The sequence below is a fragment of the Danio rerio genome, chromosome 17 (genome assembly GCF_052040795.2).
Source record: "Danio rerio strain M-AB ecotype USA chromosome 17, GRCz13ab, whole genome shotgun sequence".
Taxonomy (NCBI): Eukaryota; Metazoa; Chordata; class Actinopteri; order Cypriniformes; family Danionidae; genus Danio; species Danio rerio.
In genome coordinates this window covers 21,812,428-21,835,936 of record NC_141037.1, presented here as the reverse complement: position 1 = coordinate 21,835,936, position 23,509 = coordinate 21,812,428, and the positions used below count along the sequence as shown (strand labels likewise).

At 32.6% G+C, this 23,509-nt stretch overlaps 4 protein-coding genes across 7 annotated transcripts in view; all 4 read right to left on the bottom strand.

Moving 5' to 3' along the window:
- LOC141378555 (uncharacterized) overlaps nucleotides 1-19,880 on the bottom strand; it is an 876,076-nt gene extending 856,196 nt beyond the window's left edge. Inside the window, exon 1 of the mRNA XM_087290344.1 lies at nucleotides 19,726-19,880. The gene's annotated coding sequence lies outside the window, so the exon portion shown is untranslated. The remainder of the gene's footprint in view (nucleotides 1-19,725) is intronic.
- si:ch73-288o11.5 lies at nucleotides 1,224-7,414 on the bottom strand. Of its 4 annotated transcripts, none has more exons than XM_087290351.1 (6): nucleotides 6,997-7,410; nucleotides 3,498-3,591; nucleotides 2,348-2,450; nucleotides 2,020-2,124; nucleotides 1,489-1,763; nucleotides 1,224-1,425 (listed from the first exon to the last, which is right to left on the bottom strand). In XM_087290351.1, the coding sequence occupies exons 1-6, from the start codon at nucleotides 7,150-7,152 to the stop codon at nucleotides 1,331-1,333; spliced, it is 828 nt and encodes a 275-aa protein (XP_087146477.1). In that variant the 5' UTR covers nucleotides 7,153-7,410; the 3' UTR covers nucleotides 1,224-1,330. The 4 variants fall into 4 exon arrangements, with proteins under 4 accessions (XP_087146477.1, XP_087146480.1, XP_087146478.1 ...); XM_087290354.1 differs by lacking the exon at nucleotides 6,997-7,410 and adding an exon at nucleotides 4,813-4,879; XM_087290352.1 differs by having other exon boundaries at nucleotides 1,224-1,763; nucleotides 6,997-7,414.
- LOC147833063 (uncharacterized) lies at nucleotides 7,577-15,490 on the bottom strand. The gene is made up of 8 exons (XM_087290359.1): nucleotides 15,436-15,490; nucleotides 14,683-14,765; nucleotides 14,530-14,595; nucleotides 13,635-13,679; nucleotides 11,065-11,100; nucleotides 10,796-10,840; nucleotides 10,507-10,572; nucleotides 7,577-7,702 (listed from the first exon to the last, which is right to left on the bottom strand). Exons 1-8 carry the CDS (start codon nucleotides 15,436-15,438, stop codon nucleotides 7,663-7,665), a joined length of 384 nt encoding a protein of 127 aa, XP_087146485.1. The 5' UTR covers nucleotides 15,439-15,490; the 3' UTR covers nucleotides 7,577-7,662.
- On the bottom strand, nucleotides 17,686-22,544 carry msmb (microseminoprotein beta). Its single transcript, XM_087290360.1, has 4 exons — nucleotides 22,434-22,544; nucleotides 22,109-22,226; nucleotides 19,436-19,538; nucleotides 17,686-19,306 (listed from the first exon to the last, which is right to left on the bottom strand). Exons 1-4 carry the CDS (start codon nucleotides 22,434-22,436, stop codon nucleotides 19,192-19,194), a joined length of 339 nt encoding a protein of 112 aa, XP_087146486.1. The 5' UTR covers nucleotides 22,437-22,544; the 3' UTR covers nucleotides 17,686-19,191.
- Nucleotides 22,545-23,509: the final 965 nt, after the last annotated feature.

Below are 23,509 nucleotides of genomic sequence, written 5' to 3'. Positions count from 1 at the left end.
CATTGAAATAAATATGCAGTTGCTTTTTCCAGTTTGTTGACAACTCTATACGTTCTGGCAAATAAATGCTGTTTTTATGAAGTAAAATAGATCCAATGGAATAAATGGTATCAGATGTGAAATTGTAGGAAAAGCAGATCTACATCTTAACAGTTACTAAAGCAATGGCTATCCTCTGCCATATTTACATTGCATCTAGTGTATTTTACACTAATTCTTTGCAATACCACATGAAGACATCCTGTTTTTTTTCATAAGGCAAAGTAAGTGGCAAAAATCATAACAAGTTTATATATGACCCATGCACTATAATTTCTATATTATGTATAAATGTATTCCAATGTATCAATATTTGGTGTGAAAATCAACAGTAGATACCAGATAAACAGATTAGTTGAGAATTATCTGACACCTAAACTCGGGTTAGCAAAGCTGGCTTTTGTTTGTGCTTTTCAAAGCTAGATATGCTACACTGATAATAACTATCCATTATTTGCATGGTAAATGACATTTTGAGGCTTGGCTGTAGTTGTGTGTCTGTCTTCTCTAATTCTCTTTGTTAGTCTCTCTCAATCGCCTTCTCTTTCATTCCCAGGAAAGACATAATGAGATAATTGTGAACTTCCTGGTGCAATCAGATTGCCTCATTTAATTACAAATAATATTAGAATCCCCTTATCGCCAAACAAGTCTGCAACTTGGCAAACACAGAGCTAAGCTGAGACTAAAGTATTGTGGTCAAGTGTGTTGGTTTCTTCACCATTCAATATTTCCCCACAGTTTCACCCTAACAACTTTATTGGAAATATTGGTGTATTCAAATATTCTTTGATGCTTGCTTGATATAAAGTTTTACTGCTTATTCAATAAATAACTTACAGTATATGTGGTTACTTAGTTATTGATTGATTTTATTTACTCTTTGGTTAAAAAACATTCTCATTGTCAATATGTCTTTAACTGTACTTCGAAAAGGAGTTCAATATATAGTTCAGTATATAAATACAAAGGCGCTGCTGGCCGGTACGGGCACTATGACGACATTTTGTGGGTGTTGCAGATGAAAGGGGAGGCAAGGGGTTGTTCTGGCGGGACCCTAATAGTATCTTTGGGGGCCCCAAAATGGCATGGGCTTTTAGAATCTTCCTAACTTTCCCCACCCAGCGCTGCCCCTGTATGTATGCAATATATATACATTTTCAAACAAACATGAAAATGCATGCTCAGGTATGTTTGTTTTATTTATAATGCTTTATGTATCAGCTCATTCAACATAATGTAACCTTGTACTGTATTTTATAAGAGTTTTTCCTGTTCAGGATTTTTCAGATTATTCATTGTCCTCAGCTGCTTCCTGAGAGTTATCTGCAGGTTCAGCTTCAGGTTCAGCTTCTGCTTCTTCTTCAGGTTCAGCTTCTGCTTCAGGTTCTGCTTCTTCTTCAGGTTCTGCTTCTTCAGGTTCTGCTTCTTCTTCAGGTTCTCCTTCAGGTTCAGCTTCTGCTTCAGGTTCTGTTTCTTCTTCAGGTTCTGCTTCTTCAGGTTCTGCTTCTTCTTCAGGTTCTCCTTCAGGTTCAGCTTCTGCTTCAGGTTCTTCTTCAGGATCTGCTTCTTCTTCAGGTTCTGCTTCTTCTTCAGGTTCTGCTTCTGGTTCAGCTTCTGCTTCAGGTTCTCCTTCAGGTTCAGCTTCTGGTTCAGGTTCAGCTTCTGGTTCAGGTTCAGCTTCATTTGGCTCACTGGGGACTTCTTGTGAGTCTTGCTCTTCACTGATGACACACACACATGCACACAAACACACAAACACATACACAAGCGCAAAGTCAGTTTAATCTGTGGTGTTATACTTTATACAGAACTATGTTTACGCAAAATCATTCTTAAAAATGTCACACGAACACAAACTACACAAATATGTTTAGTCCCATTTTAAGAAGATCATAACTAAAACCGTCCAATGGGATTGTGCTTATTAGTGCTTATATTACTGCTTATTACACAATCCCAATGGGTTTAGGATTTTACTTGGATTGTTTTGGATGTCCATATAAGTCTTCATAATCATCAGCAATGATCTGAGGGGTGGTAGGGGGTTCTGGTGGGACGCTGTTATCAAATTGTTCCCATGACCTTCAAGACACAATCATAAAAACATTATAAACATGAACATTTTTCAGTTTTCTCTGAGAAATACAGAAATGTATTTGTTCTATAAATGTTCAAGTGAAGTGGGCTGTATTTGAATAATTTAAATTGGTTTCATGCATAGTTTTCTAATAAAAGAATTATAAGAAAAAATATCAAGGTAATTAAAAAACAACAACTATAAATGAAGAGTGCAAGCATACTGTACCTTTCACAACAGATAATTCCAAAATCAACACAGACACAGGTTTCAGGTCCATTCTCCCATTCAGAGTTAAATTCGTGGAGATTTCCATCAGAGTCAGAACAACCTGAATCAATCATAGAAATGTATTTTAAATATAATTACTTTATCCAGGATTGTAAATGTACAAACACAGAAACACTTTTGCATTTAATCTAATAAGAAAAACTTACTAAATCACTGTAAAATTCCAAGGTTGACTTAAAATTTGAAGGCAAATACAGTAATAGAGACAGTAATTAATGTATTGTTCACTGTTTATTCATGTTGGTCATTACATTTTCTTTTTAGTTTGGATTTTTAAATTCATTTTGTATGTCAATGGCTAGAATACACTTTTAATTAAAAAGCATGTCTAAATGATTGAAATCATAAAGCGTATTTAAATGAATAACGTTTCATTAAGAGTGCAGAGAAAAGCAACTCTGAACCCAAACCCAATGTTTAAAGAAATACTGTAGTTCACCCCAAAATAAAATTTCTTGCTCTCAAGTTGTTCCACACTTGTTTGAGTTTCTTTCTTCAGAGCATATTTTCTAGTTGCTATCTTGGTTGCAAGTTCCATAGCATTTTTGTTCTAAACTACACTGTAAAAAACAATGAGTTGACTCTTCTTTAAAAAGTGAGTAGACCCAGTGCTTTTAATGTGATTAGTTGATTTTACTTAAAAGGTGAGTAAACCCATTGCCTTAAAATCAAGTAAATTAACTATGTGCACTACATAATTATAAAAATTAAATCGTCAACTTAACAATTACAAGTTACAACAGGTTTACCCCTATTTACTAAACTAATAGTAAATTATATTTTTTCTTAGACTGTATAGAAGTGGTGAAGGGCAACTGTGAGCTTACATTTGAATTGAACTATTTCCTTAAGCACACATTGTCTCGGCAAATCTTTAACAGTGTAATCTCTCTAAGTTTTAATAAGTATCGATGAAAACATCAAATAAATAAGTCCACATGCAGCAGACCATAGTTGAGAAATCAATTTGTAATTTTCGTCGGCCAAAACTCACATTGTTATATTCTCGCAGCTACTTGTACATGTGTACAAATATATTTTAACATTTAAGTGTAGTTTAATTTCCCCATAAGACGAGAAGCATCACCTTGTGGTTTGTCAGTGGTGTCTTCAGAGAAACCTTCCAGTCTGCAGGCATTGCAGTAAGCCACTGCTGCTAACAGCACTAATAGCTTCATCATCTAAAAAAACAAAACAAAAAAAAAACAAAACGTTTGAGTTAAACATGAGGAGAAAATAGTTAAACATGAATGTGCATTAATGTAAAAAGACATTTTAAATAACAATCTAGAAATAAAAACTGGCCATACTTTATTTTGATGGTCCGTTTGTTAAATTTAAGTTATATAGCATCTACATGCCAACTAATTCTCATTAGATTATAAGAAGACTGTTAGGTTGTGGTTGGGGTTACGGCAAAGTTTCTTAGTCTAGACATTTAGTCCTAGTCAGTTAAATGTCTGTTAAAGGAGCAGTATCAACAGATATTAAGCAGTCTTCTAATCCTCAAATGCACCATCAAAATAAGTGTTGCCTAAAAATACATCTTTTTTATTTTATGCACATACTGTAAGACCTAAAAATAAAATATTATTATTTCTGCCCTACACTCTCTGAAATATCTAAGTTATTGTTTATTTATTTTTCACAACAATGGACAGTGTACATTAATCAGTGTTCACCAAGAACATAAATGTTCCCAAATAAGCCAAAAGACTTTCATTGGTAATCCCTTTAATGTTAAACCAATAAACCAATAAAAATACAAATTCAAACTAAAAGCAATACTCAAATAAACAACATAAAACAACAACAATAGCAAAAAGCCTAGTCATCACAATGTTGATTAATAAGAAGCCATTTCCTAAAATTATTCTTAAATGACTTAAAAAAGTCACATTCAGATTGCGGTATCATATTCCACTGATGTGATCCAGTTAAAGAAAAACAAGCTTTTTCTAAGTGGAATAATACAATCCGCTCTAGCTGCACCCAGAGTCACTCTGTTTTCTACAGATTCTACATTATTATACAGAGTATACAGACCTGATGGTACCTTTCAGAAAAGGTACGTGTTTGTACCCAAATGGTCTGCATCCATCTATCTATCTATCTATCTATCTATCTATCTATCTATCTATCTATCTATCTATCTATCTATCTATCTATCTATCTATCTATCTATCTATCTATCTATCTATCTATCTATCTATCTATCTATCTATCTATATATCTATCTATCTATCTATCTATCTATCTATCACACAAAAAGAGCAAAAGTGTTCCTTTTGAAATGAAAGAGTGAATATGTTCCTTGAGTCATGAAGAAAGTTATACTGGGAAAAACATCTGCCAGAAGTGATACCCAAAACCTGCTGTTAAGAATAGAAATTGTACAGTACCATGATGTGACGAGATGTGAGGAGTACAAGAAGACTGTTCAATCAAATATGCAAGCACAGGCACTGTAGAAAATCTGTTGAAATGCTTCAATAAATACTGCCTGCAAATATTTGACTGATAGCCAGTTGCTCCAACCAGTGAGTAGCCGCTGTGGCAGCCCCCCATTATTCTGCATACATTAGGCCTACTTAATGGCTACTTGACATCAGCAATTGTTGCAAAAGCCCAGCACTGATCCAATCCAAAATATTTACATTGGTGGAGTATGATATTAGATATATATTTGAACTTTCGTTGACACCTTAACTTCAAATAAAGCTTCTATTCATGTTTTCCAAGAACTGCTCGAGGTTTCTGAATGGAAATAATCAGTAATAAAATGTGACTTTATATTTTTTCTGTCACTATGATTGTGCTTAATAGATCTAAGTGAACCTGAAGGGTTAAATGGCACAGCAGCAAGATATGAAATAGAAATGTATTTACTAATGAACAAACATGATTAGAAAGTTAAATCCTCATAAATATTATACTTGTTAATTTATTTCTCTAACTTGTTATGATTTGTGTGATTCTGTATCACATTGTACAAGAACATTCAAACAATTGCCAGAGATTTAAATTAGGCAGGGATTTATTTAATATGAAGAAATAAAATTAGTAAAAAATAAGATAAAAAATGATGCTGTAGTTGATATAAGCTATAATTTTTGCAGCAGTGACCATATTTTAGTCTGTAAATTAAATAATTAAACCTGTTATCTATTTATAATCTTACATTAGAATTGCTCCCTTTAAGCATTTACACTTTTAACAGCAATGTTGTCATCTCTCTTACGTTTTTTTAGCAACAAAGAATGGGTGTGTTTGTGTGCATTTTATTTATCGTGGTTGCAGTATCAATCCAAAATTAAACTAATATGGTTGGAGCAGGACCTTGGGATCTTGACCAGGAGATAAAGCTTTTGGAATTGATTTCATGAGCTAGTGGAGCATGTACATTTAAATTAACCAGTTACATACACCACCAAGTTTGGGGTCAGTTTTTTGGGGGGATTTTTTTTTTCATTTTTTTTTTTTGAAAAAGAAAATTATTCTGTTCATCGAGGTGGGATTTATTAAATGTTTTTTTAATATATATTAAATATGTGTTTATTACTTATTGTATGTAGTTTCAAATTAAATTATTACTAAAAGTCATTATTGCTTTTATTACTATTACCATTATTAATAATAATATTAATAATAATACTAATAATAATAACAACAACAATAATAATAAATAATATTACAGTGATTTCTTAAAGATCATGTGACTCTGAAGACGAAAAGGAGCAAAGAAGCAAAAAAGCATCAATAAAATCATTAGAACAAATTATTTACTTAAATGTTAAACTACTTTTGAACAGTAATGTGCAATAACATTTCACAGATTTACAATTTGTTTGTATTCTTGATTAAATAAATGTAGCCTTGACGGCAGCACTACCCACTGCAACACTGCATCGCCCCTTCCCCACATTAGTGTCCAGCTATGTGCAGTTTAAACTTGTAAAAGTGATTTAAGCGTGCATCAATATTAATGTCAAATTCAGTGTTGGAACACAATGCAAAAATAACAAGTTTAGGATCTCTACCAATCAAAATAGTAATTAATGCATAACATTACATCCAGTATGATCCTACTCATAAGAGTGAAGTTAAAGTAGAAGTTTTTTTTTTTTTTTTTGGTTTATTTATTTTTTTATAGCAACACTTTATTAATATAAGTATGATTAAGAAAGTTTTAGCTAAATAATTAACACATTAAATTAAAAAAAGTACAGGAGGCTATGTGCTGAATCGTTTTGTTTTGTGCTTCACAAGAAACCAAGCAAGCACATTATTCTTGTGTTTGTTGACTCTTTTATCCGTCAGTGCAACGCAGCCTCTCATGCCCGAAACGCATTTATAGCATTGCTAACTTGCTTAATTTAGCGCGTGGCATGTTGTGGGTTCACCTGCTTGCATGTAGCCTATGCAGAATGTTTTTACCAAACTATGAACTGTATGAAACCGCTTTTTAGTGCAAAAAGCGGATTCAGAACTTTCACTTTGTGTAATTTCAAGGGCAATGAAAAGGCACATGCTGTGTTCACTCTCTTGTTTACTCGCGAGACTTTTTTTTTTTTTTTTTTTTTTACCTTGTTTTTATCTTGAAATTGCTTTTTCCCGTCTTCGGGTCGTCCTCGATTTGAAAATAGCTTCTTTAGTGAAACTTCGACATTAACTTCTTTCGATGAGATGTTAATTTGCATCAGCAGCAACTGAAAGTAGAGAATAAAGTATTGGGATGGCATCCGGGTGGCCAATCATATGACAGGGCTGTCCAGTGCCACCCTGGCCACCCCTTTGGCTCCGCCACAGTGCTTAGAGCACATTATAGTGAACAGAACTACTTTTGTTACTGCTCTTTCTATTCTATTCTATTCTATTCTATTCTATTCTATTCTATTCTATTCTATTCTATTCGTTCTTTTGACCATGTAAGCATTGCGGTGTTCTGTCTCTGTAGAACTATTCTGCTTGTCTCATGTTGGTTGGTAAAAGCCAGCAATAAACAGTTTGCTGCCCTCTTGTGATATAAACTATGCGTTGCATGTTCTCTTCAAGTTCTTCCACTGTTAATATGTTAAGCAGCCTGACTTCACACCATTCAAGGCTAACACTGACACACAAGCACAGACAAACACAGATGCATGGTTTTACATATTTATTTAAAATGCTGTTTAAATCATCAGCTTATCAGGCCACCTATAGTCTGGTGTTTTGCTGTCCACTCAGGGTGTTTCTTCACTGGTTCATTGTCCTCATGGATCTCCAGAACCATCAGCACTGTAGTCGAGATCACTGTTCAAATACACACAAATGTACAGCATGAAACTAGCCATACATTGCACCAGTGTCACCCCATCCCAGCACACAAATGTATAGTGACCTTTTTCAATAAAAAGAAAATCTATGATTATTATTGTTTTATTATTATTATTATTATTATTATTATTATTATTATTTTTATTATTATTATTACCACTACTACTACTACTACTGCTACAAAAGATTAGCTACAGGATTCCTGTTAGTAAATTCTTCATTACTCTTTAAATAAGCCTTACATTATTTGAAAATTTTTACTGCACAAAAAGTAGAACATGCTTCAAATAACAGGATGGCACCTTACAAGCATAAATATAAAGATAAAGATTGTTCTGTTAATTATAATCTTGCTTAATAAAGCAATGCTTGGATTGCTTAATAAAACTGGACATGTTCAGTGCTAATTAATTTATCAAATGACTAAGTTTGATGATTTGGCAGCTCAGATGCAAAGCCTCAGCTTTCAAATCGAAAAACATTTAATGATAGCATAAACAGAATAATGAGACTACTGATAAAACACTCTACCTCTAAACTGCTGCAAAATGACATTTCCCATAACTGTGGGTGCAAAATTATTATACAACACGTGTTACCACACACATGGATACAAAGGAATAATCATGTCATATCTGATGATGATATAATATTAAAAGCCATAGAAGGTTTGAACATTGTGTGTATGCTATGCAAATAATATTGGAAGCTAGTAAATAGGTGCAACTTTGTTTAATAACAAACTCAAACCAGAGCCAATCCTAGACTTCTAGGGGCCCTAACCAACTCTTAGAGGAGGCCCCTTAGAGTACATTAATACAATCTTCTAATAAAAAATAACCCTAATATACAACACCAACCCAGACAATATATCACTTTAAACTATTGAAAATATCCATAAATGTTACTTTTACAAACTTTTTAACATCAAATGCTTTTGGAGGAAAGATTAAGGTCCCATAATGCAATTCAAAACATAATTAAGTGGGGAAAAAACAGATTTCACAAAATATGGACTAATTGCTAAATGAATCAATGAACAATACAGTTTTATCCTAAAACACTTTTGTCTTGCATTTAATGAAACAGAACAAATTTAGTGTTGATTGTTTCATTAGACTCTTAAAATTGAGAAACACGTAACATTAACAGAAAAAAAAACAATCTCAACTACTGATGAAGCATTGCTCTCTGTTTCTAAATTTAAACTGTTGCAAAATGACTTTCCCATAACTGTCTCCATTGGGCGCACCATTTTTTTTCAGTATGTGTTACAACACACACGGATACAAAGGAATAATAATGTAATATGTACAGATCATATCATTTTACAATCATAGAACAACAGTGCACTTTCTCTTGCTATGCTAGCGTGCTAAATAAATAAATGAACAATACAATTTTATCACTTTGTCTTGTATTGCTTAATATAACTAACAAGTTTAGTGTTGATTATTTCATCAAACACGTAACATTGAGAAACACGTACCAATAACAGAATAACAAGACAATCTTAACTACTGATGAAGCATTGCTCTCTGTTTGCAACTAACTTTCTCCATTGGACGCACCATTATTATACAGTTTGTGTTACAACACACACAAGAATAATAATGTCATATTTGATGATGATATCGCAATAAAAGCCATAGAAGGTTTGAACACTGTATGTTTGCTATGCAAATATTAATGGCAGCTAGCAAAGAGGTGTAACTTTGTTTATAACAAACTCAATCCAGAGCTGTTCCTAGACTTCTAGGGGCACTAAACAAACTCTTAGAGAATAATGAGTAATACAATCTGAAAATAAACCAAAACTTCTTGATCTGACAGACAAAATAATTTAAAAACAAAATGTTTTAAGGCACCTATTGAATGTCCACTTTTAGAGGCTGTTTAGACAAAACTGTGTGTAGGTATAGTGGGTCCACGGTCATATTTCAAGAGTTCACACTCAGCTGATGATTGATTATAAAGCTTGTTTGCCATGATGTCCCGGGAGAGCTCTGAGCTCAAAATATCCTCGAGCCCAGGGCTCGCTTCCACTTGTTGGGTGAGAGGGGAGATTGTGCTTAAGTCCTTGCTTATTTTTGGCTAATGAAGAATTTGCTTTATGAACGAAAATTACTGTTGGCTAAAAACTCGACTATGGTTCCAGTTTGGTTTCGTCAGTTCACTTATGACCCATGTCTTTAGACAGGAGGAAACCAGGGAACCTGGGGGAAACCCCTGCGAGCATGAGAGGAACATGTAAACTTTACACAGAAATGTCCACTGGCCTAGTAATGCTTCGAACCCATGACGTTCTTGCTGTTAAGCAACAGTACTAACCACTGGGCTGCTGTGCTGCCCAATCTAGAAAATAAAGGAATGAAATAGGGAAGGGTTTTTCAAGACGAAAATGATTGTGGTATCAATATGGTTATTAATAGTGACCTCATGTGTTAGCTAATGCAGATTCAGTCATGGTCAATCATAAACATTAAAATTAATTCATAAATAAACCTCACATAGTAATTACATCTCCTTTTTTTCTTAATTATTGCTATGGAAGTCAATGATTACAAGTCATCTTGTACAAAATATCTTGTACAAAATAGAAAGAAACTCAAACTGGTTTGGAACAAGTGAAGGAGGACTAAATGATGATTTTCATTCATGAAACTTTAATTTGTGTCCAACAGTAGACAGAAACGCACACAGTTATCGCTATATGCAGATTGATTTAGAAGCATGTTTGCATTCATGTTAATAGAATATGAATGTTTAGCTCGACTTACTGGTATCCATTTTCAGGTTTGTTGTCGTTTTTAGTCGTTCCAGTGGTCACGTCACCATTTGCAGATCTGTTACAACAATGTATATCTTATTTCGACATGTTAACTCGTAATACATCCTAGCATCCAACAAGGCTGAGGGTTTACTTAAATCTGGCTTAGTAGTAAAAAATATTGGGTTTAACTTTTGTTCATGTGGTCAGATTGCAGACATTGCTTTGTCTGTTTTATTTTAATGACCTTCTCCTAATAAAGTGTAAACTAATGCAGTGCTCATTTAACAATAACTTACGGGGTCTGGATATTGTGTCCAGGTTGTCCATGGCCATTTAAAAATCTGTTAAAACACAAAGATATAACAATGATCCTATATGTCAGATAATGGTGCCAGTTTAATTGCATCTACAGAAGAATATCTTTATTTGCAACAAGACAAATGAAAACATTGCCAAATTTTGGACTGAAAAGCACTTAACATTTACACTTTTTGCCAAATAATTAAAGATTGCTAACTACTTTTCACTTTATTGATCAAAATATCGATAATTTAGAAAGACTTACTCTTCACTGTCTCCATTCGGTGGACCAGTGTTGTATCTTTTACACCACACACAGATGCAAAGCAATAAAAATGTCAGATCACATTACAAGAATAAATGTACATAAATAATGACATTACTGTACATCAAAAAAAAAGTTTTGTCTTGTATTGATTAATGGACAAGTTGACATTGAGGAACACTCAACATTAAGAGCACAATGAGATCATTTTAACTAAAGCATTGCTGTCTGTGTCTTTACTTCTCTAAACTGTTGCAAAATGACTTATCCATAGTTGTTTCTATTTGAGGCATCATTATAAATGTTTGATGAGGATATTACATTACAAGTTCTAGAGTGAATAAAACTTATATGCTTATTATTCAAGCATAATAACGGCAGCTAGTAAAATGATAAAATAATGTTTAAGAAATCTCTAACCATTTTTGTTTTGCCTTGATGATATCGGACAAGCTCTGTGCTGTTATTGAATTAAGGTGTACAAATGAATTTAGGATATTATTTGAAGATTATGCTGTTTGAGTATTGGAAAAACGTTAAACCTTTAAAGACTTAATTTGTCATCATTTAACAACAACATGAACAGAATACTGAGAGAATCTTAATGATTGATGAAGCATTGCTTTTTCTCATAATATTTTCCTCTTAAATGTAAACTGTTGTCATTTATTTTACAATGACTTGTAGTAAACATCTCCAAACGGGACTGCTCTACTGTACATCTGTCAACACACACAAATGTAAAGGTAGCATAAAAATCTGAAGTCATATTTAACAATGTTACATGTACTGTACATTTAGGCCTTGAATAAATATAAAATTTTCTCTTACTCCACAGGTGGAGTAATGGCAGCTAGTAAAGAGACAGAGAGGTTGACATAGTTGACTTCCATATTAGGAAAAAGAAACCGTCTGGTTCTTCAAAAATCTTTATCAAGAAATAAATGTTTAAATGTTTGGAACACTGTGAGGGTGAGTAAAATTTCAAAATACAGAGACTTTCCAATTTACTTCAGAAATATTGCTCTCAGTTTCTCACTAATATATATTGTGCTAATGAAAAGGTATACACTATAAATATAGCACTTTAGTAATATATAAAGACCCATTAACTACTTGGCTGTTGCCTCCAACATGTTAGATTGTTTTAACCCAACACTGTCACCAGGCCAGGATTGGCTAATTGGGAGCACCGGGAACAATCCGGGTGGGTCGGTCTGTTTTTTGGCCACGAGGGCTGGTGTCCCTAGCTGCTTGCACTCTCAGCAGTTGCACTTTATTCACTTATTTATTTATTTGACCATAGCCACACTATTTTTATTTATTATTTTGCAGCAGCCTCGCTTTTTTAATTTTTTTTTCGCAGCCCCATGAGCAAAATGCAGCCCGCAGTTTAATGATCATTATTCCACCCCAAACAGCGGCACCTTAGTGAATATTAATTAATATTAATAAATATTACACCTGCTCAATGAAAATCAGATGATTCACTACATTAATAAATCTGGCATAACTTGATCAGAAATCTAAAAAGAGGAGAAAAAGAGTAGACATCAATAGCATCAGAGAACAGTACAATACTTATTCTTTATCCTGAACACATCACCTTAACAGTAACATCTTGGTCTAGTGGTTAGCACGTTGCATTATGATGCCGCCGATCCAAGTTCGAACCTCACCAGGGTAAAATATTTATTTTCATTTTTAGTGTTGACATATAATCCCGTTTGGGTTACTTATGTAGGGGTAAATTTTGTGTGTGTGTGTGTGTGTGTGTGTGTGTGTGTGTGTGTGTGTGTGTGTGTGTGTGTGTGTGTGTGTGTGTGTGTGTGTGTGTGTGTGTGACGAGCTTTACAAAGGACTGGATATCTATAAAGAATTTATGTTCTCATATTTATGAAAAACATTTGAAGTTCTAAAGCAGCTGTGTCCTTGAAAAAGACGTGTTAGTGTCATTAGAAACTGAATTGGAAATAACGTTATTTTAATATAGTCAGTCGTCGAATGAGGTAGGCCGGTCTAAGGCTTGAAAATCCAGAGGTAAAAAGGAGTCCCACTCCGGCCCTGACTGTCACCCACAAACCCATTCTAAATTTAATTAAATTGGAAAAACTAACCCAACTTTGTGTTTGATCATATTTGACCCAAGATTGGGTTAAAACAACCCAGCATTTATTAGTGTACTTATGTGCAATTTCAAAAGTAGGCTATACTAAAGTGAACTAGAGTGTACTACTGCAAAAAAAAATATTTTATTACACTAACTTATTAAATAATTTTTAAAAAGATTTCAACACTAGAACTTTTGTATATAGTTATTATTAAGTTTGAATTAAATTAGTTTTAAATTATATTACTAATGTAATAAATAAAAGTAGATTTTAATTTAATAAAACTACACTCATTTGTAGTAACACTTAGTGAAGTTTATTTATAAACTAATTTCAAGAGGATCACGTGCTTATGCTTGCAGCTGGTCCCACTTTATTCAATTTAAGATTCACCAATCAGATGATTCCTAAGCCACTATAAATACCTAAGTTCTCTTAATAAAGTGTAAAGTGACTTACGAGGTCTGGATATTGTGCCCAGGTTGTCCATGATCAAATAAAAATCTGGTAAAACACAAAGATATAACAATGATCCTATGTGTCAGATAATGGTGTCAGTTTTAATTGCATCTACAGAGGAATATCTTTATTTGCAACAAGGCAAATGAAAACATTGTTAGATTTCTGACTGAAAAGCACTTGACATTAGCACATTATGCCAAATAAACATTATTTTGCCTTGGTTGACGAAATGGATAAGCTCTGTGCTTTTATAATTATTTACTCAATTGATGTGTACAACTGAATTTAGGATATTATGTAAAGAATATTTCTCTCAATAAATATTGCGAGAAAAACTGTTTGCAAAGGAAAGACTTCAATTATTCAAATATATATATATATATATATATTGATTATTCAATCAATTTGTCATCATTTACCAACAACATTAACAGAATACTGAGACAATCTTTACGACTGATGAAGCATTGCTCTCTTTCTCATAATAACTTCCAGTCAATCAAGTTATATTATTTATTTTAGAATTACTTGTTATAACCACTACAATGAGCACATACTTTTGGCGAATCGAAAAGGTAGTATCAAAATCTTTTATAAAAAAAGTTTTGTATATAATATATATTACTTATTATTTAATGTTTTACTGTACATGTATTTAATGTATATGATCAGTATATGTAAATGTGTATGTAAGATATTTCAGCTGTATTAAAAGGAACAAAGTTACAAAATCTTTATTTTTAAATTGCATAAATTGTATTTAAAAGATGTATTTTAGTTTAAATTCATGTTGTATTTGTAATGTTACAAATGTAGTACTTTTGTGCACGCTTTTGTTTACCTGGGTTTATTAAATGGAAACAGTGGCATTGTTCATTTTTGTATGACTTACTGGTCATCGTTTCCATAAATGTTGTCATTTTCAGTCACTCCAACAGGCACATCAGGATTTCCAAATCTTTTTGAAAACAGTTGTGTTTAATTCAACTTGCATTCAAATTATAATTAGTAAATAAGACGCTAAACACTTTAAATATATACATACTGTTGATCACCATCTCCTGAACTATCAATGATTTCCTGGGCACAACAGCACAATACTGCTGTAATCAACACAAAACTCCTTAGCTGAAAGAGAAAACCGATATTCAGATAGATCAAAGCATTCTCCAAGGTAAAAGTCACCATATATGTATAAGTGTAAACCAAAAAATAAATAAATTCAACATTTCTATTTATTTGAACAAGTTTGGTCACTGAGCTTCATTAGGAATGGAAAGACAAAACATTTCAATTCAAATGCAGTGTTGAAAATGTACTTTATTACTACAACATTTCAACAAAAATGTATTATATGTGTTCCTTAGCATATTTATTTAGTTTAACTATTTTTTTTAAACTGTGAGTTTAAATCATTTTGCTTAACTAGCCCTAGCATTGGTGCTGGTACTGACTAATCTAATGTATATACACAAACATGTTATTGTATAGCATCCTATTGAATATATACATTTAAAAGAGAGATCTGTCCATGTAGCACTGTATGTATCACCAAAACCAATCTACTCTAGATATTAAAGTTAATATTAAACAATTATTTTTTATCTGGAAACTGCACCAAAATATTCACACACAAAACAAGACAAAATACAACCCTATTTTATTTACTGTACATTCAATCTATCAAAAAAAAAAAAATAGTATGAAAATAAGATGAAGAAGAAAACAATTATATCATATTATAAAAGAAGCATTAAACTCCCTTTGAGATAAATAGTAAAAAATATATATACCATACCATGTTGTGGTGGGATATGTTAAGCAAGAAGACCAGTAAAATTGTTCAATGAATCGCCAACAAGAGGTCTTCAGACTTTATTTAAAGGCCCTTAAATAAATAACATCTTCATCATCGCTGTGTAACACACATTTTTCATCCAATCACTTTATAGCAGTCTTGTTGATGGTAAAATGAGGCAACTTTAATGATATTCTACATGTGGTCTGTTGACTTCAATTTTATTTGCATCTACACTTTCGTGTGAACTTTTCTGTGTAAATATGTCATACTTGTTCAATATCTGAAGTGTACTTTCACATTAAACATACATTTATATGATTACCATGTAAAAACTGCACAGTTGTTTGTGGTTCTCTTGAATCTGATTAGGGATTCTGAGAATGTATCTAAGACTTCTTCTAAAACAAGTTTCAGTCACATGCCAACGTTTGTTATACTGACACAAAATGCCATAGAAAGATTAGGACTATAAAGCAAAACTATTAATACAATTTTTTTTAAATAAAAGTTTACATACACTCGTATACTGTACCTCTATTAGCATGTGTACATCACATAGATGTCTCATTTATGTTTGCGTTTACATCTGGAAGACAGGTTTATTTACTCATCTATTTGATTTTCATTTTCAGATGTTATTAGATGTTTAGAATACGTCTTTAAGATGTTTAAAATTTATAATGTTCATTCAGTAGTCTTTTTTTAAAGATGTTTGTCAGACCTTTGAACAAAGCAGATGTAATATCTGCTATCTAGGAGCCAGATCCATTTCTTACACAAAAGGAAAGAGAAATAGAGAGATAGTTAATAATACATGTTCAATAATAAGATTTTGTACATTGTAAATTCTATTTTTTTCATGTATTTATTCATTTTAAAGATTTTTTTTTGGCAGTAGGTTAGGGGTTAGTATTGGGAAAAGTCCACAAGCTGGGACTCGAACTCGGGATGCCCGGAGTGCAGCCGCGCCATATGTCGGTGCACTAATCACTGGCCTATCACGCTGACAAATTCTAGTTTAGTAAAATATAATAGGCGAGGTAGTGGCGCAGTACCTTCACAGCAAGAAGGTCGCTGGTTCGAACCTCTGCTCAGTTGGCGTTTCTGTGTGGAGTTTGCATGTTCTCCCTGCCTCCCTGCCTGGTGCTTTCCCCCATAGTCCAAAGACATGCGGTACAGGTGAATTGGGTAGGCTAAATTGTCCATAGTGTATGAGTGTGTGTGTGTGTGTGTGTGTGTGTGTGTGAATGTGTGTGTGGATGTTTCCCAGAGATGGGTATCCTCTGCGTAAAAACTTGCTGGATAAGTTGGCGGTTCATTCCACTGTGGCGACCCCGGATTAATAAAGGGACTAAGCTGACAGGAAAATGAATGAATGAATGAATAAAATATAATAATTGTTTGGTTCTAAGAAGCAGTCCAGTATAGATTTTCAGCCCAATTTCACAGGGAAACATAACTATTTTTTGGATTGTAAGAAAAGTGGTCAATTCGTATGAATTTGCACAATGTCTTTCATGCAAAAGTTGAATTTTTCAAAAGAAGACGAGCCCCTAAATTTGAGTCATAATAAAATATGCAAATGAGATCCTAAAGATTTATACAAATTTACAACTAAAGTTGTAACAAATATCTGTAGGCATCAAGAAAGCAATGTAGACCATTTTCCTTTATATGTATAATATGTATAAAGTTAAGCCTTTGTTTCCTCTTTTAACGATAATTATTTGACTCTGTCAAAGACTTATTTTGAAGATGAATGTGTTAAACATGAATGCTCTGCTGCATTTGGTCTGCTGTTGAATTATTACATTGTTGTTGAATAAAAACAAACAAATTATTATATGATGATATGATACGATACAATATGATATATGATATATGATATGATATCATATGATATGATATAATATATAAGTTGAGCTCAAAAGTCTTTAATTATGGTTGTCGTTTGTCGTATGAGGAAATAATAGTCAAGTATCCTTGTATAAACTTTGTTTATGCTTGTTTAAACAAAATAATACAAATCAAAGTATATATTGGTTAACTTGCATAGTTTTGTAGATTTTGATGTTGAGTATACTTCATGTTGTCATAAATTCATAGTGTGAAGTGTTTCATTTGGGACACAACTCAAATGTTCAATCTTTGCTTTCTTTATGATGCCAAATCTTATTTTCAGGGAAAAGAATGTGTCTCCTTGCTGAAGACGAGCAAACTTGAATGTTCTTAATACACAGTTCTCCAATGAAAGAAGTTGATGTTTTTTTGGGATTAACTTCAAGTAAATAACTGGAGCTCAGTGTTTTATTTACATTAGCAAAGTCAAGTAAAATTGAATAATGAAGCAGGATTAAAAATGGGTCACACTTTATTTTAAGATCACCTTGTTACTGTGTAACTATTCATTTAACTTCATCAATAACATCTACTTACAGTTACCGTTTGAATGTGGGATTGCAATAAGTATATATTGTAATTATACACTGTAAAAAATGCTGGGTCCACACAATCAATTTGTGTTGGGACAACCTGAAGGAATTGAGTTAACCTATTAGTTTTTACAAATTTAAGTGGATTGAACATAAAACAAGTTGTCCCCCCAAAAAAACCCTCAAGAATTGTGTAGCTTGAGCTCATTTTAAATAAGTAGTTTAACTTTTTTTTTCCACTTTAGCTCCTATGATTAGGTGACTTAAAATAAGTGAGTAAACCCATTGTCTTGCATTTTTTTAAGTAAATGAACTATGTGCATAATTCTAAAAAAATTAAGTGAAGGCAACTTAACAGTTCTAAGTTACATTGTGTTTACTCACTTTTTAAAGTAAAGTCAACTTTTCATTTTTAAGGCAACTGCATTGTAAAAAAAAAAAAAAAAACTGACCCAACTTAAAATTTCAAGGCAACCAGCTTTAGGACATTTTTAAGTTTACCCAACTTTAATCAAGCCAAGTGCAGTAATTGGGTTAAAGTTTAGTCAACTCAAAAAAGCTTTGCAGCGAGTTGCTTTACAATTTTGAGTTGAGTCAACTTTTTTTTTTACAGTGTGGGTTTACACACTTTTTAAAAAAGTAAATAATCACTTTTTACAGTGTATGTATGTATAAGATAGTGTATTTTGTGTTATTATACTTTGTTTCTATTTTTAGTTCTACCTTTTAACATTCTGTCAAGAGTCTACAGATAATTAATAGCCATTCTTGGCTAATACTGGCACATTTTACAGTAACGTTGATTAATGTGCATTGCCCCTGTAAACAACTAAATTAAACAAAACAATAAACAGCAAGTGTAATTGTTTGAGTGTATAAGTACTGTATAACATGTATAAGTGTCACCAAAAAATAATATATATTATAAATACATTAGCTTCGTGATTTTTAAAGCCTGAAAAAAAAACTAAAAGTTTACATGTACTTTGCTTTTTTTGTGTTTTTATTAGCGCAAGCAACAGATTAATAACATTGTGCATTGTATACCCCTATTGTTGCAATTACTCATGAATATTTTTGTAATCGTAGTGAACACAGCATTAAAAACCTAAAACTAAAATAAAAAATTCAGTCACAGAACTCGCGCTAGACATTTGAGAATCTGCAGACTCATTCTACAGTTCTGCATACTCACAACAGATTGAAAGCCAGATAAACGATGTTTTATTGTAGGATCACTTAAGTCTTTATTTGATTGTCAGACTTTTCATCCAGTTAGAGGCCTGTGCAATGCTGTAGATGTGTGTTGTGTCCAGTTGTATTAAGCAAGAACACATGGTTTGCTGTGGTCTGAAACCAGCACTAGATTAACAGAGCAGGTTGTTTTGTCGACAAGCATCTCGCATTCATCAGGGTGATCAATTGCTGAAGGGATCCTACACACACACAAAGAAAACAACAAACAAAGCATCAATATAATGTAGATAAACAAGCTTTATAACATTATAGGAAACATAATCATTCGAAAAAAATGATATGTCTTGGCCAGCTACTGTCAAACGTACTTGTTACAGCAGCGAATGCCAGAATGTGCACAGACACAGTTGTAACAGTCGTGTTCCCACTCGGAGTTGAAGTCATGGGTTTGTCCCTCAGGGTCAATACAGCCTAGAAAACCCAAGAGCAAATAAAAAACACAAGATCAGGTTTATATGATTACTGACAATTATGCTTTGTGCTGACATGCAAATCTATCAAATAATATCCAGTGTCCATTATTAGGAGCTCAAGTTGTCATTTCTGCAGATTTCTTTTATTTGTTTGGTGTTATCTTAAAACATAGGCAAGGCAAGGCAAGTTTATTTATATAGCACATTTCATACACAGTGGCAATTCAAAGTGCTTTACATAAACAGGAATAAAAAAGACAAGTTTAGGAACATAAAATGCAGACAATAAAAATTATTAAAAACAGATAAAAACAAATTAAAATGAGTTAAAATAGGTTATGAAAGAATGAAAAAGAAAACGAAAAACATAATAGTGTGATCTGTCGGACGCAGCACAGTGCTCATTCAGTAAAGGCAGAGCTAAACAGATGTGTTTTCAGTCTTGATTTGAATGTGCCTAATGTTGGAGCACATCTGATCATTTCTGGAAGCTGATTCCAGCAGTGAGGAGCATAGTGGCTGAAGGCAGATTCACCCTGCTTTGACTGAACTCTTGGAACTTCTAGTTTATATGATCCTAAAGATCTGAGTGATCTGTTAGGTTTGTATTCAGTGAGCATATCTGTAATGTATACAGTATGGAGTTAATATATCTTTCCTAATGATAGTCTACTCTAGTTTTTTAAGTGTCAGGGGGAGTGATATTGAACACTTTTAGTTTTATTATTAATTAATTTATTAATTCAATTTTCTATTAATATTTTCACTTTTCATTTTCTGTTACATTTGAGTGATTTTTTTGTATTTATATTAGTTATAAGAATTCACACTCAGCTCATGAATAATAAATAGCTTGTTTGACATGTTGCCCAGGAGAGAGCCCTGAACTCAAGGGATCGTCTGGCCCAGAGCTCTCTCCTTTTCGCAGGGTGAGGGGAGATTAAACTCAGGTTGATCTTAACCCACTCCTGAGGCTCAAAGGCGAACTTCTTGAGAGTAAGACATTTAGAAAAAGGACCTAGGCTTATTTTGTCTATAAAATAGAGCATATTTGAAAGGTGGGAGGAACCCAGGGGAAACCCACGCGGACACGGGAGAACATGCAAACTCCACACAAAAATACCAGATGGCCCAGCGAGGACCCGGAGCCATTGGTATTCTTGCTGTGAGGCAACAGTGCTAGTCACTGGGCCACCGTACCGCCCATTCTGGATAAAGGAGGAAGAAGGGGGGTTTCTTCCAGACGAAGATAGTTCCTTTAATTGGATGATTGTGATTAGATAATGTGGGTCAGCTGGTCAATCATGAGCACGTGCTCCTCTCGAATTTTTGTTCAATATTAAACTTCACTTAGATTTTTATAATATTTCTTTTCTACATTTTAGAAAAGTTCATGTTTATTACACTTTACTTGTACTTATTTTATTAACATAATGAAAGGAAAATGATCAATATTTCCTTGGCAATTTGCTGAAATTAGATTTTTTTTTTGCATGCATATATATTTAATGCACTGTAAAAAAATCCTGTTTGCCTTCAATTTTTAAGCTGAATCAATTCAACCTTATGAGTCCATTGAACTTCACTTATGTTAAACTGACTTATAACAACTTGTGTAACTTATAAAATTAACTTAGAACATGATTAACTTCGTATATTTTTAGTTCACTGTAACTTAATAAACTCTGTCATGACTAATTGATCATAAAAATTTTTTACAGTGTGAATGTTATGGACGTATTTTATTTATATGTGTATTTTATAAATATTTAAATTGACAGTAAATATGATTAATAAATTAATTATTATTTGAGAGACATTTGAAAGAAATCTTTATATTTATCCTTAGAAGGTAAATAATGCAATATAACAATAATTCTAACAGCTTTATAACAATATAAGTTGATTAAAAGCATTAACATGATGAAACAGTTTACTAAAAAGATTGCTTTTAAACATTACTTGGGGTACTGTATTGACTAACACTAACAATGGACAATGTATTGCTACAACATTCAATTTTTGATGTTTATTGTTAATAAACAAACAGCTGGCCTTATTTTCTTGATGTTAGTTATGGTATATTAACAAATACACCTTAATATTTAATAATGCATATAGAGCTGAAGACAGAACTATTAGCCCCCCTGTTTATTTTTCCCCTCAATTTCTGTTGAACGGAGAGAAGATTTTTTTTAACACATTACTAAACATAATAGTTTCAACAGCCTATCTCTAATTACTGATTTATTTTAACTTTGCCATGATGACAGTAAATCATTTTTGACTAGACATTTTTCAAGACACTTCTATACAGCTTAAATAAAATTTAAAGGTTTAACTAGGATAATTAGGTTAACTAGGCAGGTTAGGATAATTAGACAAGTTATTGTTTAATGATGGTTTTTTCTGTAGATTATCAAAAAATATATATAGCTTTAAGAGTCAAATAGTTTTGACCTTAAAATGGTGTTAACAAAATTACATTTTTTTTTCTGTAACTGAATTAGCACAAAAGACATCTCAAAATAAAACATCGACAAAATATACACCAGCCGTTTTGATTACCTTTCATGTTGTCTAATATGCTTTCGACGGATAACAGATCGACTCGAGGTTTATAAATGTAACACTCTGCATTGCAGGAAACCACCAAGAAGAGGAGAGAACACACTCGCAGCAGCCACTGAGAAGATTTAGAAGGAAAACATGTAAGTAAAGGGTTAAAAATGTATATTAAATAAATAAGTATATCTTCCAAAAATGCAATATAAATGTTTTACAGAACCTCTCCTTTTGTCATATGAGCCAGAGCGTATACCATTTGTATTTGGTTGATGAAAATGTCTGAAAAGCTGTATTTTCTGTTATGAATAATAAACTGTTACTGTACCATGATGTCAGTGTTTGAGCTGTCTGAGCAGGTGCTGATGCAGGATCTGTTAAGACTCCACAAGTGGCTGACTGGACACGCACACAAACACACACACACACACACACCTTTTTATATCATATAATTTCTGTAATAAATCAAATCTATTTGTCCTGGCTTAAACAAGAACTGAGTTTGAGCATGGGAAGGTAAGGACATTTTCCACAGCAATTAATTAATTCTTTAAGGCTGTGTTTGATCATGTCACCTCATTTTGTATGCCTTGGCACTAATACATAAAAAAAATCTCTTTTCTTTATTATTTATTTATTGGTTTCTTTAGCTGAATCATAACAGGAGTGACCACTTGAAAATGACCACAATCTTTAATTTATAATGTTTAATGTATAACAATGTCAACATTTTCCAGATGTAAACTACTATTTAATAATATATATGATAACATAGATTGAGAACAGTTTGGCTTCTTCTTCAAAAAAAAAATATTTTTATGTCATAAAGCTGTTGAAGTCTAAATCAAAATCATTCATAATTGCTACTCAATAAATGCCAAACTAGCTAAATTTGATAACAATATTTCCCCTAAATGGTCATTTTTTACTCATACATTTTTAACTCTATATGATGATGGGGGGGTGTTAACTTTGGGTTAACCGATTTTATTAAAAAAAAGTCTTATTTCCAAACTTTTGTATATTTCCCAAAAATTGTATTCTTTGGTTACTCTCTGAATGTAGCTCCTTCTCATTGTAAATTTATTATTAATTAGCTTTTTTTGGCTACATTTGACATCCATAAATGTACATTTTCAAAGAAACACCCTTAATTTTATTTTAGAAAGGACTTTGATTTATATGTGAACTCTTTAAAAGACTCTAACATTTATATTGCATGGAAAACTCTTTCTTGGTGTAAATCATTTAAACTTGTTTAATTTGCTGGAATTTTATTTATTTAAACCTTTGTTCTTACTGTATCTTTGTAAATGTTCTTTCTTGCATAATAATAAAAAAACTACTAATGATTTTAAAACTGCAGTTAAGTTAATCAATACATTTGGTGAAATAAAGTAGCCC